Raw genomic sequence first — 23,238 nt, forward strand, 5'->3', positions numbered from 1 at the left:
CACTTGCCAGGCCCAAGCCACCGCGGGCAGTGAGCCGCGAAATACCCTTTCGGCTTTCCTGCTCTAGCCCTTCTGCGCCCACCAAAAGTGCTAATAAAGTTGTTGTTCCAAGGCGTCTGGGTCGTCGCGGAACGCTGGCCAATCAGAGCGCAGCTTTGCGCTCGTGGGCGGCGCGCGTGGGAGACGTCATCAGTGAGCGCTGGCCGCTCGTGGGAAGCTACTCTCTCGGAAACCGTAGTGCGAGGAAGGGAACGGTGAGTGTGGGGAACAGAGGGGATAGCGGGGGCCGCGTTTGTAGATCTCGGTAACGGAGTGTGAGGAGCAGGCACGTCCTTGTCGATTGGTCGGCTCACTTACCCGAAGGCCTTCGTGTGTTCCTACAATGTTATGCCTCGGGGATGGAGCGGGAGGAAAAATTGTTGCCTGCCCTCCTCGAGCTTTGATTAGCGCCTAGGGAGGCAGATTCATCAGGTTATTACTGAAATCATCACAAACGTGTGTAGAGCCTTAGGAAACCACACAGAGGGAATGCGGGACGTATTTCGCAGAGCAGCCTGATGCGTGGGGGTGCGTGGGTCTGGGAGGTGTAGTATCAGCTGAGTTAGACCAGTAAAGAGTGAGGGGTATAGCCATTTTAGGCAGAGGGGACTGCTAGTACGAAGTCCCTAAGGTGGGAAGAAGTTGGTAAGCTAAAGAATTGTGAGCAGGGTCATGGGGGGGGGGCGTGGTAAGGAGGTGGAGATGGAAAGATTGGCGGCAAGCAAGTGAGGTCCGTGTTTGGATTTTATTTGAGTACTTCCAATGTTCCAAGTGCTGTGCCCTGGGGATAGAGAGATGCATGCAAGGAGCACGGCAGGCGCCCGTTTTGTTTTCAGCTTAATGGGGAAGACAGGCACTAAACAGAAATTTAAAGACTCTTAAGTGTGTAAAATGCTGTGGAGAACTGAAGCATTCATAAAATGCGTAAACAGGATCTAATCTGGGGTCTAGGCAAGAAATGATGTTTATACCTCTACCTGAAGGATGAAAAAATTAGTATTTCAGGGTAGAGGTGGCTCAAGCAATTGAGTTCCTGCCTACCACATGGAAGGTCCTGGTTTCGGTTCTGGTACCTCCTAAAAAGAAGACCAGCACACAACGGACAGACACAGCAAATGCAAACAACAACGAGGGGGTGGGGAGAAATAAAATATATCTTTAAAAAAAAGTAATATCCTCAAAGACTTGGAGAATGAGAACCATAATGTGATGGTTACTAGGATTAAATAAAATTATAAAATTGTTCAATTGTTTAAATAGTACTTTTTTTGAAAAATAGAGGTACTGGGGATTCAACCTGGGATTTCATACATAGGAAGCAGGCATTCAAACCACTGAGCTACAGCCACTCCCCAGCAAATACTTCTTTAGCACCTACTGTGCGCCACACATTCCGGGAATATAGGGGATATTGTAATGAACAAGACAGACATGGTTCCTAGTTTTATAACACAGTTTAGTGGGAAGTAAATAGAGAAGAGAGGGTATGAACAGAAATTGAGTCTTATATATGGGAGAGGGTTATATCCATAAAGAACGGAAGCTGGGTCTTTCTCAGAAATGGGAGTGAGGAGAAGTGTTAGAGAAAGGCATGTATGAGATTATAAAGGGGACATTTACAGTGAAAATCTGTTACAGAGAGAAGTGAGTAGAAAAGGGCATTACATTTTAGAAAGAACAGAGGATGTAAGCAGAAACTGATCTTCTAGAGACAACTAGATATCTAGAAGTCTCAAACCAGCAGCTCCAGGGCCAAATCTGACCCGTAATAGCCTATTTGGTTTTGAATGTGCTGTGGTATTTTTGTCATTTTAATTCATTTAAATAATAAAAATTTCAAACTGGGCTATTTCATATAAAAATCTGAATTTTGCTCCTCTTGAAAATGTTAGAAAACCTGGCAACATGGTGCCTACATTCCCACTGATAAGGCATGTCTGCAGCTGAGCAGTGGTAGCACCTTGACACTGGGCATAAGTTCTCTAGTTCTGTAGTGTCCACTCCTCCCTATTGTCCAGCCACCAGGCTCCTTCATTTGCTTGTGCTCCCACCCGACCTCATTGGAGTTTGCAGCCTCTTTATTAATATTTTAGATGAGACTATCTGCAGGTAGCCCTAGAAATTCTGTTTACATGGTTCTGAATGTCCCCTCTTCCTGGGAAACAGCTTCATCGTGGTCCCAGGCACTGCATGTCCTACTGCCAGCCAGCCCTTGCACCAGACAGCCACTTGAATACTCTCCCACAGTGTTCTGTGAGAGTGTTCTCTGAGCTGCCTTCTGCATGCACGGCAGGTTCTGGGACAGCAAGTTCCTCAGGCCACCACCAGGCAGATTGGGTCACATATAGATGCTCCCAGGATGTGCACTAGGGTTGCCTCTGCTCCATCCAAGTAACCTATTTCTTGATTCAACCATCGCCCTGTTACTGCAATCCTTTAACTGTTTTCCGGAACTTTGAGAAAGGCGTTTCTGCCAGTTCTTGGTGGTGGTTCAAAGCTTCTTGTGTGGGCACAGAGCCTTGAAGCATCTCACTCAGCCATCTTGATTGGGGTGGGAATTGGTTTCATCTTTTTAGTCTTGGCAAGGCAATGGTTGATGAGTCTGGTGAGTCTTAGTGAGGTGAGTGTGAGTGGGTAGGTGGTGTCGGCTATGGCTAGAGACCATGTGGGTTCTCGGAGATTTGTTCACCCATTTGTTTGCCAGAACGAATTGAGTGCCTGTTATGTGCCAGGCACGGTAAACAGCTGGAGATGCCTTAGTGAACAAAACAGACAAAAATACCTGCTCTTGAGGAGCCCTCATGCTGGTGAGGGAGATAGAGAAGGAACAGGGCCTGTGGGGGAGGAGCCCCTGCTGGCAGTGGTTAGGGCCCAGTTCTAGGGACCCCTCCTTTCCTTCCCCTCAGGCCTCAGGATGTCTCTGGCAGATGAGCTCTTGGCTGACCTCGAGGAGGCGGCTGAAGAGGAGGAAGGAGGAAGCTATGGGGAGGAAGAAGAGGAGCCAGCGATCGAGGATGTGCAGGAGGAAACACAGCTGGATCTTTCTGGGGATTCGGTCAAGAGCATTGCCAAACTATGGGACAGCAAGATGGTGAGAGGGTCCGAGCCAAGCAGGCGGTTGTAAAGAAGCTTCCAGAAAGGTGGGAGTGGGGGGGGGGGCATCAGTGGTTCTAGTGGAGGATTCCTGGGTACTGACCCCATTCTCCTTCCCAACAGTTTGCTGAAATTATGATGAAGATTGAGGAGTATATCAGCAAGCAAGCCAAAGCTTCAGAAGGTACTCTTCTCCCACCCCCACCCTGTCTGATCTCCCATCAAGCCCCTTGGCTCTGTGGCTGCTTGTGGCTTCAAAGCAGTTCTGTCTCCCGCTCCGCCATCTCTGAAGCCTTCATCTTCTCTTCCATCCCAACCCACTGCCTTCCTCCCCTCAAAATACATTACCTTATAAAGCTGACATGTCTTAAGTGTTCCCTCTGTGCTGGGCGCTTGCTGATTGCTTCCCAGGATTTCTGCAGGATTTCCCCAGCTTCAGTGACTCACCTAGCCAGTTTCAGGGTTTTTGCCATATCTATAAACCGCTAGTCCTATTATTATTTAACATTTATTTAAATCAACTGGCTTTCTTTCTTAAATTTATTTAAGAAGGAAACTTACTGTTACTATGAATGGAAAACTTGTGTCATTTGGTAAACAAAAGTTATCGTAAAAGCAAATAATATTTATTAAAGCTTCACCTAAAACCTCCTGTGGGTTATCTCTTGAATACTCAGCCCAGCTCTTAAGAGATCCATCTTACTTGCCAAGGTGAGGCTCGGGGATAGAATTTGTGGACAGCAGGAAGCCGTGGGAGGTTGTTGATGTAGTCAGAGTAGAGTTTCAGCAAGACATTCTTTCCTTCCTTTATTTAAGCTTTTCCTGGCATCCCCTGTGAGCCTGGCCCTGTGCTCAGCTGTGGGGACCCGGTCAAATAGCCCAGGTCACTGCTCTCCAAATGCTTGGGGTTCCTTGGAAGAGACAGGCCAGGTCCCAGGTGGCTATTGGTGCTGCCTGCTGGGATGGAGGCAACTTAGGATACTTGGGAGTCAGGAGAGGGGCTGGCTGGCCCTGCCTCGGCTCAGGGAAGCATTCACCCCTGACCTGGATGGTGAAACTTGAATACATGTGCCGGGCAAAAGAGGGCGGAGGCATGCCTGGGGAAGAAGGACTGCATGGACAGAGACTCAGGTGTGAGTGGCAAGGGGAGGCTGAGAAGGCACTGGGTTCTGCAGGGTTTTAGGTGTCAGGCTGGCATTTCTCGATCCAGGTAAAGGGCATTTCCTGAGGCCTCCTTTGGCCAGGCTTGGATTGCGAGTCAGACCTGTGACACCAGGGAGACTGAAACAGCTCAAAACGGGTGGCACAGGGGCCGCAGGAGTACAAGGAAGGGGAGGGTCCCTCCTTGCCCTCGGGAGCCGAAGGACTTGGCGGCATATGAGCATCTCAGACAAGAGCACAGACCCTGGAGCCACTGCCAGGTCCATGCTCTGGGACATCAGGCAGTGTCCTCTGTTTTCTTTCTCTGCAAAATTGGTCTGATCTAATGTCTGCCTCCCTGGGGGGCTGTGGATAAAGTTAGTCAAGCATGAGCAGTAGTTTTCTAGAAAAAGACACGAGGAAGGGACGTTCCAGGAAGAGGCCAGCAGGAGTGGAAGAGCTTTGTGTGTCCAGAGCGCTGGGGGGTCCTGGAGGGGGTTGTGGTGAGCGACGGGGCGACCAGGGGAAGTTGGTGTGTCGACAGATACTCCAGTGTGCTGGAGCAGCTCCAGTGTGCCAGGCACCACCCTGGGCACCGGGCAGTGGCCTCGGGAAGCCAAGAGCACCTGTCCCCACAGGGCCTCCGTTCTGGAGGAGCTTGGTCTGTACTTTAGGGAGGGGGGAGCCGTGGAGGGCTTTGCTCCAGGAAAAGGGGGGGCCGAAAGGGGGCTTGCCTCGAAGACAGGAGAGAACTTGGCGGTGGGAGCATGGGGTGTGGGCCCCTCTTTCCCACTCCCCGTCTCCCCCATCTGTGGGGCCTGGTTGGGGAGGCTGTCCAGACGGGCCACCCCACCCAGGCTGTTTCTCACCCTACAGTGATGGGCCCGGTGGAGGCGGCCCCTGAGTACCGCGTCATCGTGGATGCCAACAACCTGACCGTGGAGATTGAGAACGAACTGAGTGAGTGCGCGGCCCGCCTGGCGCCCTCAGGAGGGAGAGGCAGGAGCCTTGCGCCTTCCTCCTTGGGCCTTGCTCCATCCCTCGGTCCTCTTTGGTCTCAGCACTACTTCAGGACACTCTGCCCCAAAGCCCTCGAATTAGTCAGGACCCCGGCCGTCTGATGGAGCAGTGGCTTCCATGGGAAGGAAGCTTGCTCCCCTCTCCTGTGAAGGTCTGTGTGAGCAGACCAGTTCCCAGGTTGCTCCTACTTCGTTCCTCCTGCCGTCCCCTACACAGCACCACTGGCCAGACAGGGCCGAGGGAGGGAGGAGGAGGGCACAGTTCTTCAAGGGCATGATCTGGAAGCTGCACAGGTCACTGCAGCGCACATCTTAGACCAGAACTAACCCATGGCCACACTGAGCCTCGGGCAGCCGGGAGGGGGCCTTGATGCAGGGTCCGGGCACTAAAGGAAGAAGGGGAAATGGATACTTGGGGTGAGCAGCAGGCTGCCCCCCTCCTCCAACACCCCCCTCTCGGTCCACTTAGACATCATCCATAAGTTCATCCGGGACAAATACTCAAAGCGGTTCCCTGAGCTGGAGTCCCTGGTCCCCAACGCCCTGGATTACATCCGCACAGTCAAGGTGAGTGGTGGGGGCGGGGGCTGGAGAAGAGCCTCGGCTTCTCCATCCCCAGTCTGAGGGAGAAGGCTGCCCTTGCTCAGCCTCCGGCAGGAACGTGCCCGTTGGGAAGGGCTGGGAACAAGAGGTGGGCACGCGAGCTGGCCTGAACGGTGCTGGAGGCCTGGCCTCGCCCTCCTGGATGCCCAGGTGCTGGGGAGCAGGAGCAGCCTTCCTCGTGGAGGGGCGGAGCCTGGGCGGGACTTGCTCACCGCCCTCCGCCCCCTCCACTCTCCTGGGAAGGGGCCAGAGCCTGCCTGGGGAAGATGGGGTTCCTCCAGCAGGACCTTTCTGCTTGCTTCCACTTCCGGGTCAGCTGGTGCTTTGAGCCGTGAAGATCTGGGACCTGGAAAGGGGCGGGGCAGCACCCCACGTACCGTCCCCAACTTTCCCTGTGCCCCCAAGAAGAGCCCCGAGTGGGTGCTGGAAAGAGGTTCTAGGGCCTTCCTGGGTCTCCTTGCCCCCTTCCATTCTCTCCCGCAGGAGCTGGGCAACAGCCTGGACAAGTGCAAGAACAACGAGAACCTGCAACAGATCCTGACCAACGCCACCATCATGGTAGTCAGTGTCACCGCCTCCACCACCCAGGGGTAGGTCCGATCTCAGGCCCCTGGACAGAAGATGATCTTGGGGTCCCAGTGGCACAGGTCTCTGTCTTGGGGGGACAGTTGAAGTCCTTTCTTTTTTTTTTTTTTTTTTTTTTTATAATTTTTTTATTTTTTATTGACTTTGTAATAATATTACATTAAAAATATATATGTGAGGTCCCATTCAACCCCATCCCCCACCCCCCCTCTCCCCCCCCCCAACAACACTCGTTCCCATCATCATGACACATCCATTGGATTTGGTAAGTACATCTTTGGGCACCTCTGCACCTCATATACATTGGTTCACATCATGGCCCATACTCTCCTCCATTCCACCTAGTGGGCCCTGTGAGGATTTACAATGTCCGGTGATTACCTCTGAAGCACCATCCAGGGCAGCTCCATGTCCCGAAGACGCCTCCACCTCTCATCTCTTCCTGCCTTTCCCCATACCCTTTGTCCATTATGTCCACTTTTCCCAATCCAATGCCACCTCTTCTATGTGGACATTGGATTGGTTGTGTCCATTGCACCTCTATGTCAAGAGGAGGGTCAGATTCCACCTGGATGCTGGATGCAATCCTCCCATTTTCAGTTGTAATCACTCTAGGTGAAGTCCTTTCTTACATACCAGGCTCTAGGGCCCCCACGGGCTGTAAGGAGCCCATCCTGCTCCAGAGGAGCCTGGAGTGTGAGGGGGTAAGTCAGAGAGCAACCTCATAACTAGAAGGTTTGTGCCTTGTGTGTCTCCCCCACCCCGGGAAAGCTTCCATGAGGACAGTGATTTCATGAATGGTTCAGTGCTGTCTCCCGTGTGCCTGAGGCAGAGCCGGGTGCATTGTGGTCACCCAGCGGGCATCTGGAGGGTGGCTGTGAGTGGGCCTGGATGCATGGCATGGTCAGGGCGCAGGCGAATGAGCGCGGCCCCTGCTGGGTGCCAGGCGGCTCCTGCCCGAAAGCTTTCACCTCTGTTGCTTCTTCTGCCTGGGATGCTGGGCCCCTTCCCTGGCTTCCTCACCTCCTGAGTCCCCTCACCTAGTTGAGAGATCTTCCCTGCCCCCCTCTTTTAAAATCGCAGCCCACCCCTGCGCCATCAGCCCCCCAGTAGCTCAGGGGTCTGCTGCACATCAGGGCTTGGACGGTCGGTCAGGGGCACACGGGCAGCCAGGGCCCATGTCGATGTGTGTCGTCCGAAGCGCACAGCAGTGCCTTGAGGCCCACCTGGCCTTGGGCCTGCACGTGTCTGAGAGCAGGACATGCTCGAAAGCCCCCAGGAGAGCCCGTGGGTGGAGGTTCATGCGACTCGCACCCCAGTCACTGACGTGTCCGTGGAGCACCGGATGTGCGCTGGACACTGCTCCGAGGATGGGGTGACAGGAAATGACAGCACAGAGGTGGCCCCTCCCCTCTCCGAGCTCCTGTCTGGGGGGAAAGTGGACACGCTGTTCCAGGGCAGAAGGGCGTGTGTGTCGGAGAGGGCAGGGCGTGGCGCGTGTGGGAGTGCAGAGCAGAGGCTTCTACCCAGAGTGGGTCGGGCTGCCGCCTGGTGAAGTGACACGGCCTCAGGCAGGTCCCACGCTTTTCAGTGAGGGCCTTCCTCACCACTGCCTCCGTGGGAGACCTGGAGCCCTTCCCAGCCCCTTCTGAGCCTCCATGATGGGCCCATCCAGTGGGCTTGATAGAACACCCCCTTTGCGTGGACTGGGGTGTGCATGGGGGTGACTGAGTGAGGGGAGGGAGCAGCATGGCTTTGGGATGCAGAGGCCTGGAGTTCACATCCCAGCTCTGTCATACCAGCCTGTGACCTGCGGACCTCAGATTCCCCTTTGAAAAATGGCAATGACAGTAGTCTACGCTGTAGGTGCTCGTCTAGTCCTGCTGTGAGCTGGGACATGCTGGGCAGGCCACCCTCAGAGACGGAGGCCAACCCCCCCTGGGGCTGCCAGTCGAGTGCAGGAAGCAGGCTGAACACGCAGAGGCCAGTGAACAGACAGCTGCTTGCAGCTCGCAGAGTGTGCTCTGAGGAAAACAAGCCCACCGCGCAAAGGGCCTGTGCGGTCGGCAAGGCTGAGACCCAAAGGGTGGGAAGGAGCCGTGGGGGAGCCGGGGGAGTGTGTTCCAGGAGGAGGGAACAAGTGCAGAGGCCTAAGACTGGCAAGGGCTTGGCTGGGCCGCAGCGATGACTCGGCGAGGGCATGGGCAGAAGGCGCCCAGCACAGCGACAGGGTGCTGGCACGGCCTGGGCGCCTGCTGTTAGGCTGACAGGTGAGGGACCAGGTGCAGTGATGCTGCTCGCTGTGCCCAGGGTAGCTAAGGTGTGGCTGACAGGATGAATGAGCGCGTTTATTCCTTCAATAGCCGTTCCTTGAGAATGCGCTGTGTGCCAGGTTTGTCCTGTTCTAGGCTCTGGGGTAAGACAGCCAACTTCCCAATAGCTCCTGCCTCGTGAAAGTTATGTTCTGACGGGAAAAAAAGCGAGTAGAGCGTGTAGTGTGTTAGATACCAATGAATGCCAAAATAAATGGTAGGGACAGGAGCTGGGGAGTTCCAGGTGTTGAGGAAGTGGTGTTGATTTTAAATAGGGTGCCTGGGCAGACCCCACGACAAACGGTACGTGCCTACTGCGCTCACATCAGGCACGACTGACGTTTGGGGCCGGCTGATGCTTTGCTGTGGGGACCGCCCTGTGCATTGTGGGGGGCTTAGCAGCATCCCTGGCCCCCACCCCCCACTTGTGACAACCAGAACTGTCTCCAGACCTTGCCTAGTGTCCCCTGGGGCAGAGTCACCCCAGTTGAGACCCCCTGACACACGTCGACTCAATCCTCACTGCAGCCCACGATGCCAGCCCCATTTTCCCTGTGACCCCCAAGAGGCCCCGAACCAGAGGTGCGGCCCCGGCTCTAAGGGATGAAGCTGGGCCCTGGGCAGAGCCGTTGCCCTTTTCCACCCCCCCGTTTTTAGAGAAATTGTGGGTTTACAGAACAGTAGACAATAGGCTTCCCATATACCATCTGTTGCTAACACCTCGCGTTGGTGTGGAACGTTTGTTACCGTCTGTGGGAGCTTGTTTTTGTTACTGTACTGGGGACTGAGGTCCATGGTGTCGCTCAGCGTTCACCGTTGGCAGGGCCACAAGAGGCGCTGCTCCTCACAACCTCACCCCACGGCCTCTTCAGGGGCAATGCCGCGCCTCTTGACGGCAGAGCATCCTGCCTGCCCACTTAGGAGCAGAGGCTGCAGCCAGCAGGCCTGCGTATGGGGCCAGCCACCCATCCTGGGGACGCCAGAGACCCCTGTCCAGGCTCCAGGCTGGGACACCGCTTGCAGTGTGGCCTGGGCAGGAGCCTTCCCCTCTCTGTAGCGGAGGACTGGACTCCTTCCCTGGCCCCGGGCAGCGAGGCTGGTGCTGGGCGAGGAGGACGGTTCCCGCAGTCCTTGCGTCAGGCCATGGGACTGCAGGGCCTCGGAATTGCCCTGAAGCTGCACGCATGCATGCACAGAGGATGGGGTCTTGCAGCAGTCAGATGGGATCCCCAGGAGGGGCCAGGCTCTGTTCCACCCTCGCCCGACCCCTTGCAGGCAGCAGCTGTCGGAGGAGGAGCTGGAGCGGCTGGAGGAGGCCTGCGACATGGCACTGGAGCTGAATGCCTCCAAGCACCGCATCTACGAGTACGTGGAGTCCCGCATGTCCTTCATCGCGCCCAACCTCTCCATCATCATCGGCGCATCCACTGCCGCCAAGATTATGGGTGAGGGCTGGGGCGCACTGGCTGGCTGCGCCGCGCTGGCGAGGGGGGCACTTGGCACCCAACGAACCAGCACGTCTCTTCCTCCCCGCCATCACCTGCCTGACATGCCGGGTGGAACCAGCCTGCTCCCCACGCAGACAGGCAAAGGCTCGAAACCCTGGCCCTGTCGGTTCCCGAGTCCTCAGCAGAGCTGGGGGCCAGGTGGCTGTCGGGAAGGAGGCAGTGTGGGTGAAAGAGTGGGGGCTCCGCTGGCAGCAGACAGGCAGTTCCCAGCTCTCAGCAGCCTGCGGTGGCCGGGGGGAGGGGGGGGCAGCAGAGGCGGAGCTTTGAGCCGGTGTTCTCCACTCAGCAGGTGCTGTGCTGGTGAGCACCACATGCCAGGCCCTCCCTCTGCCTGGTGCTCTCAGCCCGCCCGACCCCAGCCTTGGTGGAAGGCATGTGTGCTGTCACAGTGTAGGGGTTTCGGAGCAGGATAAGCCTGCACATGGACCCCCGTCCTGCCTTCCTGGTTTCACGTCCTTGGACAAGCGACTTCCTGGCTTGGTTTTCTCCAGTAGCTGCTGGCGTGTATTCGTTTACTATTTGCCGCTATAATGAGTTGCCACAAACTCAGCATCTTAATAGTATGGTTTGTTGGTTTGTTGTTTATGGTTTTGGAAGCCAGCAGCCCAACACAGGCCTCAGGGAGCCAAATCATGTGTCATGGGGCTACGCTCCTTCTGGGGGCTCTGCCTCTTCAGCTTCCCAAGGCCACCCTGGCCCTGGCCTGCAGCCCCTCCTTCCATCTCCAAGCCGGTGGCACAGGCCGGGCCCTCCTGCCACATCCCCCGGCCTCCCACCTAGAGAATCAGGACACTCTTGCCCACCCGCAGAGTCCCCTTTGCAGTGTAAGCAAACCTATCACAGGTCCCGGGGTGTGGATGTCTGTAGGGGGCGTTGTCCTGCCTCCCACAGCTCAGGGCGTGTGTCTGAGGTGTGTTTCGAGGATTCATTTGCTTGAAGAGACCATTTGATCCCTCCAAGCCCCCGCGCGGGACCTGGCACGAGTGGTGGAAGTATTTACCTACGGTTCCTCTGCCCTGCTCACATCCCTTCCCTGTCCTTGAGGAGGCTCTGGGGCGGGGGACTCGCAGGCGTGGCCCCGCAGCAGGGCAGGTGGCCTAGCACACTCTGGTCGGCCCCTCCGGGCTGCCACCTCCTCACTGTTACCCACAGGCGAGTCGCTGCGCCTCCCTGAGCCTCCCTGAGCCTCTATTGAATGTCCCCCGTGACAGGGGACACATCAGTCTCCTCCCTCGCAGACTGCCACTGCCACGGGGACCAGCCGAGAATCCAGGCGCAGGTGCACAGCCCCCAGTGGGCCCGGCGTGCCTCCTGACCGCCTGCCTCCCGTTGCAGGGGTGGCCGGCGGCCTGACCAACCTCTCCAAGATGCCCGCCTGCAACATCATGCTCCTCGGGGCCCAGCGCAAGACGCTGTCTGGCTTCTCGTCTACCTCGGTACTGCCGCACACCGGCTACGTCTACCACAGCGACATCGTGCAGTCCCTGCCTCCGGTGAGCCCCGCCGCCCGCTGCCCACGCAGCCTCTGCTCGTCTGCCTGCGCACACCGTGACCAGGCCAGGGAACGGGGCAGTGTCGGGTTTCAGAACAAGGACGCCTGAGCCCGCCCACCAGGGCTGGGGTCCTGGTGGCACCTGGCATCCGGGCCTGGCGTGAGCCCGGCCTCGGGCTCCTCGTCTCCAGGGCAGGGGGAGCAGCGCCTGCTGTGTGGGCCGTGGCAAGGACTCTGCAGGCGAGGCCCGGCGTGGAGCAGGCGTTCGTTACTGTAATTGTTATCAGTCGGGGCTTACGGGCTTTACATGCCCCATCTTGGTATTTCCCAAAGCACAGGCCCACTTCCTGTTCAGTGGAGCATCACATAATCTCTGGTGATATGTGGACGGACTTTTTTCACTTTGCTAGTTACCTTTTTAAAGTTTTCTTCTAATTAATTGTTTGTTTTTAGGAGGTGCCAGGGATGGAACCCAGGACCTCGTACATGGGAAGCAGGCACCAGACCCCTAGCTACACCTGCTCCGCGCCTTTTTTTTTTTTTAGGATACTTTTTTAGTTAATGATCTTCCATGCGTAGTCATACAATTAAGTTGTCTATTTAAAGGAGCTTGTTTTTTAAAAGTAGATGAAAAGTGACAGTAATAGTTAATTACTAAGATACGTTATTACAGTAATACGTAACTCTCACCAGCAATGGTCAAATGCTGATGTGCAGAGTGGCGGCTAACATTTTGGAAATATTTCATGATCACACTGAATCCTCACCTTTGAGGTAGATGCTATTTTTTTCTGTCCTTCTTGTATTTTACAGTCGAGGAAACTGAGGCATAGGAAAGCTAGTGGCTTGTCCAGGATCACTCGGGCTGTCCAGCCGCTGAATCAGGCAGCCTGGCCCGGGCTGAGGCTCCCGGCTCCTTGGTGTCCTGTGCCCTCCACCTCCACTCTGGTGGTCTCCTGCCTTCTGCTGGCAGCTAGTGTGTGGGCAGGGAGAACAGTGGAAGGGCAGCCAGAGCAGGCTCCAGGGTCAGACGGGCCAGCCTCCCAACCTGGCCTGCTTCTGGGGCTCGGAGAGCGGCCGCCCACCGAGCTCCTGCCCCCTGTGGGCTGGCAAGCGGGAGGGTGAGGCAGAGGGGGCCGACGCCGAGCAGGCGAGCCCCGAGCTGTGCGGTGGCACTGCCAGCCCCTCCCACGGAAGGGGAACCTGAGACCAAGGGACTCGGGTTGCCCATGGCCACACACGTGGGAGGAGCAAGGGTGGGGTTTGATCCCTGGTGGAGGGCCCAGGACCCTTGGCTTCAGGCCTGTCACTGCGCCGCTCCGTCCAGCCCTGGCCCCACAGCCTGAGGGATGTGTGGGTTTCAGCAGCTGTGGGAGCCACGGCACTCCACAGGCATGGTGCTCCTCAGGCCATGGTCCACAGCAGGCCACAGCACTCCACAGGCCACGGTGCCCTACAGGCCACAGTACACCGCAGGCCGTGGTGCCTGTACTTTCCTGGCCCCTTCCCCTGATCTTGAGCTTCCTTTTCTCTCTGTCCCAGAATGAGTTCAGGCACAGACCACAAGTGTCTCAGGCCTGCAGGGCAGGCTGCGGGGGCGTCACTTCTCAGGGGAAGAGCGCTGTGGGCTACTGTGGACAGGCCCAGGTTGGAGTCCCAGCTGCAACAACATCCAACTCTGTCACCCTGCCCAAGTGCCTGGCCTGCACCGAGCCTTGGTTTCCCTCTCTGTAAGACAGAGACCATGATGACAGCCCACCTGGTGTTGGCTGTTCAGGGAGGTGGGCCGTGGGAAGTGCTCAACTCTGGGGCCACTTCTAGAATGTGCTGAGCCGGTGCCTCCCACTGGCCACGTCCCCACTGCCACTTGTCATCACTGAGCTTTGTCATCACCCGAGCTGGGCTCTGCTGTTGGCTTATTAGCCTCAGCATCCTGGGCAAGTGGCTTCCCCCACCCCTCTTCCTCAGCTTTCTATGAGGTGGGGCTGAGAGCGAGGCCATTGGACGTTGGAGATGATTTTGGATCTGTTGCGCCTCCTTCCGGGGCCCCAGGATCCAGTCAGCACTTGATAAGTGGCTGCTTGTGGCTGATCCTTCTGTCTGTCTGCCTGCCTGGCTGTCCGGCTCACACAGGCTGCCTTCCCTTCCACTGCTCCAGGATCTCCGACGGAAAGCAGCCCGGCTGGTGGCCGCCAAGTGCACGCTGGCAGCCCGCGTGGACAGCTTCCACGAGAGCACTGAGGGCAAGGTAAGGCAGGAGCCTGGCCTCCCGGGCCTGCGTTCTGTCTGGGGGTGCAGAGCTGCAGGGTGGGCGTGGGGCGCCCCACGGAGCAGCGTGGTCTGGGGACACCGGGTGTGGCAGCGCCATCCGAGCGAACCTTCTGTGAGGTTGGTGTGCTCTGCGTCTGCGCCGTCCATGTGGCAGCTCCGTCACGTGGCCGCTGCACATTGGAATATGGCTGGGGCCACTGAGGGAGTGAGCTTTCATTTCATTTCATCCTCATGGATTCAAAGAGCTGCTTGGGACTAGAAGCCTTGCCTGCACGTGGTGGGTGCGCAGAAGTGTTTGCACAGCAACCAAATGACCCTCTCTGGGCCTGTGTTAAGGGCCCAGGGAGGCAACGGCAGAGGGGCATGTACAGACAGGCGTGAGGGCTCCATCGCCCCCCCCCAGGAGTTTACAGCCGACGCCCCCAGCTTCTGGAAAAAGGCATTGCCTGGGTTCACACTGGCTCACTCCCTGCAGCCTCCTGCGTGCTGGGCGTGGGCACCCAGAGGTGCCAGTGAGGCTGGCCCTGCCCCAGGGCCTGGGAGGGGTGGGGAGAGGCAGCCGGGCAGACAGGCAAGGACAGGCCAGGGAGGCGAGGGCGCTCCCAGGCTCCGCAAGTGCACAGGATGGGCCCCCGAGTCCCTGCTGCTCCCCTTCGCTCCTGCACCAGCCTCTCCACAAGCGTCCTTCTCTGTCGGGCCTCGTGCTGCTGGTGGAGCCGCTGGCAGCACTGCCCCTCCCTGCCTGCTGCAGGCTGAGCTGCTTTAGGCCTCAGCGTAAAGGCCGCCTTCTTTGGAAGCCTTCCCCGACTCCGGCAGAGGGCAGCTGCCCTCGCCCCGTGGCGTCCGTTTCCTGTGGCCGTTGTAGCTAATGACCGCAAGCTTAGTGGCTGAAAACACCACCAGTTTATCACCCCGGCGCCCTGGAGGGCAGAAGCCCCACGCGGGCCTCACCGGGCCGAGGCTGCCGGTCAGGGCCGCCTCCTTCCGAGGCTGCGGGGAGAACCCCTTTTCCGGCCTTGCCTTGCCTCGGAGGCTGCTGGCGCCCCTTGCGTGCAGCCACGTCCTCTGTCCTCAGGGCTGCTCTGGGGACCCTCGTGCCGACACTGGGCCCTCTCGCCTCGGGTACTGAGCCAGGCACTCGGCAGGGCCCACTCTGCCGCGGCAGGGGCACATGCACAGGTTTCTGGGTTGGCGTGGACATCCCTGAGTGGCCTTAGCCCACCACACCGACACACCCCTCGCCTGCACTCGCCCTTGTCTGAGAACTTGCTCGGTTAGCTTGCGTCTTCCTTGGAGGGCTTCATCCTTGAAAGCACATATGCTTTCCCTCCCGTGCATTGGTGATTTTCGAGCACCCAGCCTGGCACAGTGTTCAGACGCTGTCAGTCTGTTCTCCCTCCTTCCCTCCCTCTGTCAGCACATTTGCCACAAGTACGTGTTCTAGGTGCTGGGGATACAGCAGTGAGTAACACAGACACAGGCCCTGCCTCCGGGGCTTCACATTAATAGCTTGGGGGCAGGGTGAGGAGGCCACAACTAGGTAAGACTGGAATTTATCTGGAGGTGGTAAATGCTAGGGAGAAAAATAAAGCAGGAGCCCTTCTCTGAGCAGGTGAGGTTTTCATCTGGGCCTGAGTGAAGTCAGGGGCAGAGGGAACGGTAGGTGCCAAGGCCCCGTGGCTGGAGTGGGGCAAGCCTGGGGCGGGGCCCTGGGGGAGCCGGGGCTGACCGGCAGAGCCTTATGAACCCTGGCAAGAGCTTCGCTGCCATGGAGGCTGTGAGGGGTCCGCTTCAGGGTCTCTTGAAGGTTTGTGGTGGGTGAGAAACAGCCCGCCTCAGGGAGCTCGGCCCGAGCCCTGGCAAGAATGGAGCTGAGCGGAGAGAACCAGGGCTGAAGCCGAGCAGGACTCTCTGGCCTTGTCTCCGTTTGCCAGGGCTGCTGTGGCAGATACCACTCTGGTGGGCTGGAAGAGCAGGGATTTACTGTGGGTTCTGGGGGCTGCAAGGCCACGTCAGGGTCTCGACAGCCATACTTTCTCCTCGAGTCTGCAGCGTCCGGCGAGCCTCCTCTCCTGGGTGCTCCCCTCTGGTTTCTGCTGATTTCCTCTGCTAAGGGCTTCAGTCGTGTGAATCAAGTCTCACCTTAACTAACCACACCTTCAAGCAGACTGAGGCTTGAAGTGCCTTTTGTAGTGGGTGTGACTCAGCCCCAACAGCCTGTTATTGCGGCGGCTAATACCAGCTGCCCAGTGGCAGCTGTGGTTGAAGTCCAGTGTTCCTGGGAAAGGCCTGAGCTGGAGTCATCAGCCACAGGCGGCACTTCAAGCCTTGGGACTGGATGGGGCTGCCCCGGGCACAGAGAGGAGGCAGGAAGGCTGCCCTCGAGGGGATAGACAGACAGATAGCCGATGGCCTGTGTGGCTGTAGGAGGCCCCCCTCTTTCCCTTCCCCAGGTGGGCTACGAGCTGAAGGATGAGATTGAGCGCAAGTTTGACAAGTGGCAGGAGCCGCCGCCCGTGAAGCAGGTGAAGCCACTGCCCGCGCCCCTGGACGGTCAGAGGAAGAAGCGAGGAGGCCGCCGGTGAGGGGCCTGGGGGACCAGCGGGGTGGGGGTCGGGAAGAAAAGAGGCTGGCACCCTCCCACCGACTCCTCACTTGGCCCCAGGTACCGTAAGATGAAGGAGCGCCTGGGGCTGACAGAGATCCGGAAGCAGGCCAATCGCATGAGCTTCGGAGAGGTCAGGCCCTGCGGCCAGGCTGCCGCCCCCTCCCCTGCCCCCTCCCCTACCCCCTCCCCTGCCCCCTCCCCTGCCCCCTCTCCCGCCCCCTCCCCCGCCCTGTCCGGCAGGCCCCGCCCCAGCCCTGCCCCTCCCCGTGTGCCCCGCCCCTACCACATAAGCTCCACCCCCATAAGCTGTGCCCCGCCCCAGGCTCCTAGAAGCCCCAGGGCAGTGCCTTAGTTTCCAGGGCTGCTGTAACAAGTCAGACCCCGGTGCTCTGACAGGAGGCCCTTGTCTCAGTCCCGGGGCTGGAGGCCTCAGGTAGGGTGTCGGCAGGCCCAGCTTCTTCTGAAGGCCCGGTGTCCTGGCCACTGCTCCCCGCCATCCATAACTCCTCTGCCTCCGCCACCTCCTCCTTCCCGAGAGGAGCTGGGCGAAGCCCCCATCCAGTTTGGCGTTGTCCTAATAGAACCCTCAAAGGCCCCGTTTCAAACGAGTTCATACCCATAGGCTGGAATTTGAGCGTGTCCTCGGGGACACAACTCAGTTCAGGGCAACACACACACACACGGTAGGGCCTTGTGGGGGCACAGTTCAGTTCAGGGCAGCACACACACACACATACATACACATACTGGGAAGCACAGGCCTTGTTCAGTGCCTCTTCCTCGAGGAGCAGCAACACCTGACTCCCTGCAGATACCGGCCACCCTGGTGCAGGGCAGCCCCGTGGTGGGTAACTGGCTGGGTGAGTGCTCGGGCTGCACCTGGTCGAGAGGCGACTGAGCCTGACGCCAGGATGTCTCCCCAGATCGAGGAGGACGCCTACCAGGAGGACCTGGGCTTCAGCCTGGGCCACCTGGGCAAATCAGGCAGTGGGCGTGTCCGGCAGACGCAAGTGAATGAGGCCACCAAAGCCAGGATCTCCAAGACGCTACAGGTATGGCCAAGCCCGGGTAGAGGGCGGCGGGCAGAGGGCGGCGGGTGGAGGCAGACACCCAGGGGGCAGCCAGCCAGACCACAGCCTCCCCCTCCCCGCAGCGCACCCTGCAGAAGCAGAGCGTGGTATACGGCGGCAAGTCCACCATCCGGGACCGCTCCTCAGGGACCGCCTCCAGCGTGGCCTTCACGCCACTCCAGGTACCACGCGCCCCACTGCCCACCTCGGTCCCAGGCCGGCTGCATTCCCGACCATCTGAACACCCCTGGGGCAGTGACTGCCCTGCTGGGCCTCGTACCTGTAAAGTGGGTGTAATCGCGTCCCCCTTCCGGGGCTGCTGTAAGGTGAAGCACAGAGAAAGGCTCAGCACTGCTCCTGGCCCAGAGTGAGCCCCGAAGGGTAGCAGCAGTAGGAGGCCGGGGCAGCGACCCCGGGTGTGGTAGACCCAGACTGTAGGACTGAGTCCAGCTGACCGCGGCCGCTCACTCCTGTGTGACCCCGAGCAGGTCAGGCCCCTTTCTGAGCCTCTGCCCAGGTCGTTGAGGTTCCCCCACTCAGCAGAGGTCCTGGCTAAGTGGGCAGGGTAGCACATGTGGTGTAAGTGCTGAAGAGACAGCGATGGTGGCGGTTTCCATGCTGTGGCCACACAGGCCTTGGTGAGAAAGCAGGAATCTCTGCGTTGAAACACTGGAACAGCACCCAGAGCTCATCGCTGGCGGCGGTGGGGCTAACGCTGGCGGCTCCCGGACCTCAGCGAGTGATACTTGTCCGGAAACAGACCTGGGTTGGCTGTGCTTTTAGAGCCTCGTAGGGAACTTGCTGGAAGTGCAGTTGCCCAGCAGTTGCCCACGTGCACCCCTCCTGGGCCCACTGAATGAAGAGAGGATCTCCCCGAAGGTGGGGATGTGGGCACAGGGAAAGGATTCTCATGTCCCTTGTCAGCATGGAGGTTGCCTGGTTCCCTCACTGGGTGGGAAGGGGGCCGTCCTTGGAGGCCAGGCCCTCCCCCCACCGCTGTCCCACCTTCCTCTCTCGCTCAGGGCCTGGAGATCGTGAACCCACAAGCTGCCGAGAAGAAGGTGGCCGAGGCCAACCAGAAGTACTTCTCCAGCATGGCCGAGTTCCTCAAGGTCAAGGGCGAGAAGAGCGGCCTCATGTCCACCTGAGGAGCTGCCCTGGGTGGCCGCCTGCCCGAGGCATACAGAGGCCGCGCCCTTTTGAAGGGAATGAGATCGGGGCTGGGAGGCCTGGCAGTGAGGACCTGCCCCCCTCAGCCCAGCCCCTGCTCCAGGACTGCCCAGGGAGGCCCCGGGAAAGGTGCGGCTGCCGCCCAGAGAACTGAGCTTGCTGCCTATTTGGGGAGCAAGGGTGATCCGCAACATACCTGAATTTTTTTTTTTAACCCAGTAAGCAGATACTTTTGGGAAAACAATTAAAACCACATTGTCAGGACCTGCCCTTGGGGGGTGATTGATTGTCCAACCCCAGGGCAGCTGGTGGAGTCAGAGCTGTGGGTTTTAGAGGAAAGAGTGCTGCCTGGCTCAGGTGGTACCTGGGCCAAACCTTGGCCTGTCCCTCCCTCGCCGTGGGGTCCCAGGAAGAGAAAAGCCCCAACTGAAAAGGCAGGCGTGTCTGGCAGGCGGCCTCCCTCTACAGGGGCGATAACCACTCCTGCACCCTGAGGACAGGAGGTGAAGCACAGGAAGTGCTGCACTGCACTCACCGATGAACCCATCCTGAGCTGCTACTCTTAGCAAGTATTTATCGCCTGTCCCCGCCCCGGAATCGGGCTAAGCAGGCAGGCTCCCTGCCCCACTCGGTCGGGTCCAGTCGCTGTGAAGGTTCATGCCACATGAGCAGAAGGTGCCCCCACTGGGGGCTAAGCCGAGGCCTCCATCACTTGGTGAGGGCCGAGGGGGCACGCGGCCTGCAGACAGCTGGAAGGGCCTTCCAGGCAGGAACCGCTCGGGCACAGCCCCAAGGGCACAGCGTGAGGCCGGGTTACCTGCCAGGGCTGAGGAAGGGCCACCCCAGGGACACTTTGCGGGGCACTGGAGAGTGGGGCACTTCTCAGGCACCTGCATGGGTGGGAAGGCACTGCCTGAGGGTCTCCATCCTTCTCACGAGTGCTCTGGCTCGCCTTTAGCTGTTTTCCTCTCTGGGCCTTCCCTGACATCTTGCCAGGCTCTGTCTCCAGGCCTCCCTCGTGTCAGAGAGTACGCCCTGGGGAGGTTCTTGTTTTTTCATATAAATATATAGATTTATTTTTTGCATGTGTGGAATAACAACAATTTGCCAAGTTAACTATTTTTCAGTGTATAGCAGCATTCGTTGCTGTTACTTTGTTGTGCTATCGTTATTACCACCTTCCATTAGATTTTCATTTTCTTATTTTTCATTTTTCGGTGGTACCAGGGAACCACTGAGCTACACCTGCTCCCCAAGAGGTTTTTTCTCTTTCCTTTTTTTGAGATACCAGGGGCTGGGGATTGAACCCAGGACCTTGTATGTTGGAAGCTGGCACTCAGCCCCTGAGTCGCATCAGCTTCCCTGAGTTGGTTTTCTCGTTTGTTTTTGTTTTTTTAAGGTGGCACTGGAAACGGAACCCGGGAGCTCCCGTGTGGGAGGCAGGCACACAACTGTTTGAATTACATCTATTCCCAGGAGATTCTTTTTAATGGCAAAATTATCCCAGGTCGCCTAACTCTGCTTCCCCATTTTTATCTTATTTGTATTTGAAAGTGACAGACTTGGCTTAGCTCTGCTAATGGGTCTGCCAGGGAAGGGCCCTTTGTCCTCAACACTGTTCAGAGACCCCTGTCCCCTTGGCCAGAGCGTTTCTGGCATTTGTCAAGTGTGGCGCAGGGGTGTGAATCTCAAGAAAGAGTCCCCAGTCACCTGGCTCTTCAGGCTCAGTACTCCAGAATGGAGGCTCTCACAGTGGTGTGCTCAGAGCCACCTGGCGGACTTACTAAAGCAGGACCTATGGGCCCTGCGCTTCTGATTCAGTAGGCCTAGGCGGTAGAGGACTAACATGTTCCCAGGAGATACTCGTGCTGCTGATCTATACTTCTGGAACCAACCACTGCTCTAGAAAATCTCCAAATCAGTGCAGCTCTGATTAGCTGCAGTTTGGAATAATCTCAGGAGTGGTAAAAATGACCAATGTCTTTTAAAAAGGCATATCAGATGACTAGATTGTCTTTTTTAAAAATTAACTTTATTTCAAATTCACAAAAATGAAAAGAACAGAAAAAGGCCACTCAACAAGTTACGGAAACTTTACTCCTAAAAGATCTTTTTCAGGCGCTTTTATGTTATCTAATTCCGACCGCTAACTCAGTTGTTCCTCTAATGTTCAGGAAGATACAGATGAACAAAGATTAGTTAAATGCCATAGTCAAGGTCTCCTTATTGATGAAAAAAATGAAGAGAAAAAAATGCTTAAACGTATTCATATCTTAAAAACAAACCCCAAATTCTTTTTTTAATCGTTAGAATTAATATAGTACCAACTTTGCTTTTGCTACAAAAACATAATGTGGTTAACTATAGTCCATAAATTATATTCGTTTATATTTTTCCCATGTATCATGATGTTTTGTAGAACATTCCTGTATTTATATTAACCACAACCATCTACTTCCACAATCATTGTAATACATTCCCAATATTATCCTCCAGCTGCTATATTAACAAGAATAATTAAGAAATGACTAGAAATAGCAAATTTGCAGAGGTAGAAAGCAGGTTAGAGGTTACCAGGGAAGGGGAAGTGTTTGCCCATAAAATAGTAAAATGAAGTTTGTCCAAAGAAAACTATTAAAGATATTGTCACACCGCAAATCAAACAGGATTTTACATACTAGAAACTAGGAATGAGTTGGGCAATTTGTGAAAATCATTGACTCAGTAATTTTCAAAGATAATTTATATAAATAACTCAAGGGAGGGCCCTTTCAGAACTGATGTTTAAAAATAATCTCATGGGTTTACATTTAAATTACATAATTCACATTAGGAAAAAAATTGCGGATGTCTAGCTTCATCCCCAGAGATTCTGATGTAATTGGTCTAGTCCCCATGTGGTTCTAATGTACAGCTGAATCTGAGAACCACAGCTCTGGTCCCAGCATCACCTGGGAACTTGTTAGAAATGAAACCTGAATCTCTAAATTAGGGAATCCACAGCTGACTCCTAGGCACATTAGCGTCTGAGAGGCTCAGCTCCCTCGGGGCCACGTTTTGAGGCGCAGGGTTATATGCCAACGACTTGCGAGCTATAGATTCCCAGGCTTCACTTCCGTGCTAGGTCTCCTGGGCCTAAACGTGCATCTTTGCGTGCATACGTCACTGATGCGGGTGGCAGGGACCTCACTTTGGGAAACTGCTCTGAGTTATGGGTCAGTAAAGGGTAGTTTCCCTCTTGGATCTGTTTTCTTTTCCTCCACTAGACAGGTGGTGTGCAGATCAGGCATGGCTTCTGGACAGTGACCTTGAGCCCCATGTGCCCTCAACTACGTCCGTCATTCATTCATTCATTCATTCATTCAGTAAATGATCCGTGCCTCCTGCAGCGCTTTCAAGTACTTCCACCGGCCTCCTCACCACCGAGAAAACGCAGGTGCAGCGGAGAGCCATGTCCAAAGGACACTCCAGGCCTCGAGCCTCCCAACCGGTTCTGGTCTGCCCCGGGCTAGTGAGCTGGGGTCACCGTCTCCTGCTCTTCCTTCCCTCGCTCAGCAAATCCTGAGTTTCAGAGACGTGCCCGGGACCGGCACTTGGAGAAAGACGATTGGATGGAAGACAGGGCCCGGTCTTCGAGGCCGGGACACCGCAGACGCGGGAGGAGGCGGCCCCACGCACACCTGCTGGCCGCTGCACCTCTTTCACACGCTTCAGGGGCAAGTACCGCCCTCTCGCAGTGCTATTGGTTGAACTTGGATGAGTGATATCGGTTCTCCCGTAGCCCCGCCCCCTTGGCCCAGCGGTCGTTTTGATTGGCAGATGACTTCAGCTTGCCCCCGCTTTGAAGGCACCTGTCTCCCATTAGGTACGCGGCCTTTAACGCCCACTCTCCATGCCTTCCTCCGCCTTCCCCACCCACTTCCAGGACCAACCAATGGTCAAAGGCAGAAAATTTTCGCGTATCCAATTAAAAGCAGCTCTAAACTTGACGCGCGACTCCCCGCCCCCGAGCAGCCTAGCTCCTCCCCCCCGGCCAATCGATTTAGCAGAAGGGGGCGGGTGCATCCAATCAGCACCACTTAGACCTCTTAATTGACGCGCAGGTCCTCGCGCTGGCGTGTTGTGCCCTGAGGCGGGAGGAGGAGGCGAAGCGGAGGAGAAAACCGGAGCCAATCCTAGCAGCCTGCGCGGGAGGCCAATCGAACGCCGCGCCTCGGAGCGACTACCCAATCCATGAGAGGGGACCGGCCGCATCCCGGACAAGAGCCAATAGAGCGCGCCCCAGCGGCGAGAGCGACGTGCGGCAGGATCAATGATAGGTCTATATT

General features: G+C 56.9%; 1 protein-coding gene across 2 annotated transcripts; it reads left to right on the forward strand.

The window, feature by feature from the left end:
* Positions 1 to 81: 81 nt before the first annotated feature.
* Positions 82 to 19,174, forward strand: PRPF31 (pre-mRNA processing factor 31). Of its 2 annotated transcripts, none has more exons than XM_004456655.5 (14): positions 82 to 254; positions 2,946 to 3,130; positions 3,256 to 3,316; positions 5,149 to 5,232; positions 5,761 to 5,858; positions 6,378 to 6,484; positions 10,067 to 10,236; positions 11,635 to 11,792; positions 13,950 to 14,039; positions 16,516 to 16,643; positions 16,728 to 16,800; positions 17,594 to 17,722; positions 17,824 to 17,922; positions 18,763 to 19,174. In XM_004456655.5, exons 2-14 carry the CDS (start codon positions 2,954 to 2,956, stop codon positions 18,886 to 18,888), a joined length of 1,500 nt encoding a protein of 499 aa, XP_004456712.2. In that variant the 5' UTR covers positions 82 to 254; positions 2,946 to 2,953; the 3' UTR covers positions 18,889 to 19,174. The 2 variants fall into 2 exon arrangements, with proteins under 2 accessions (XP_004456712.2, XP_023444054.2); XM_023588286.3 differs by having other exon boundaries at positions 197 to 254; positions 2,946 to 3,179.
* The last annotated feature ends 4,064 nt before the right edge of the window (positions 19,175 to 23,238 follow it).

The sequence above is a fragment of the Dasypus novemcinctus genome, chromosome 18, assembly GCF_030445035.2.
Source record: "Dasypus novemcinctus isolate mDasNov1 chromosome 18, mDasNov1.1.hap2, whole genome shotgun sequence".
Classification (NCBI taxonomy): domain Eukaryota; kingdom Metazoa; phylum Chordata; class Mammalia; order Cingulata; family Dasypodidae; genus Dasypus; species Dasypus novemcinctus.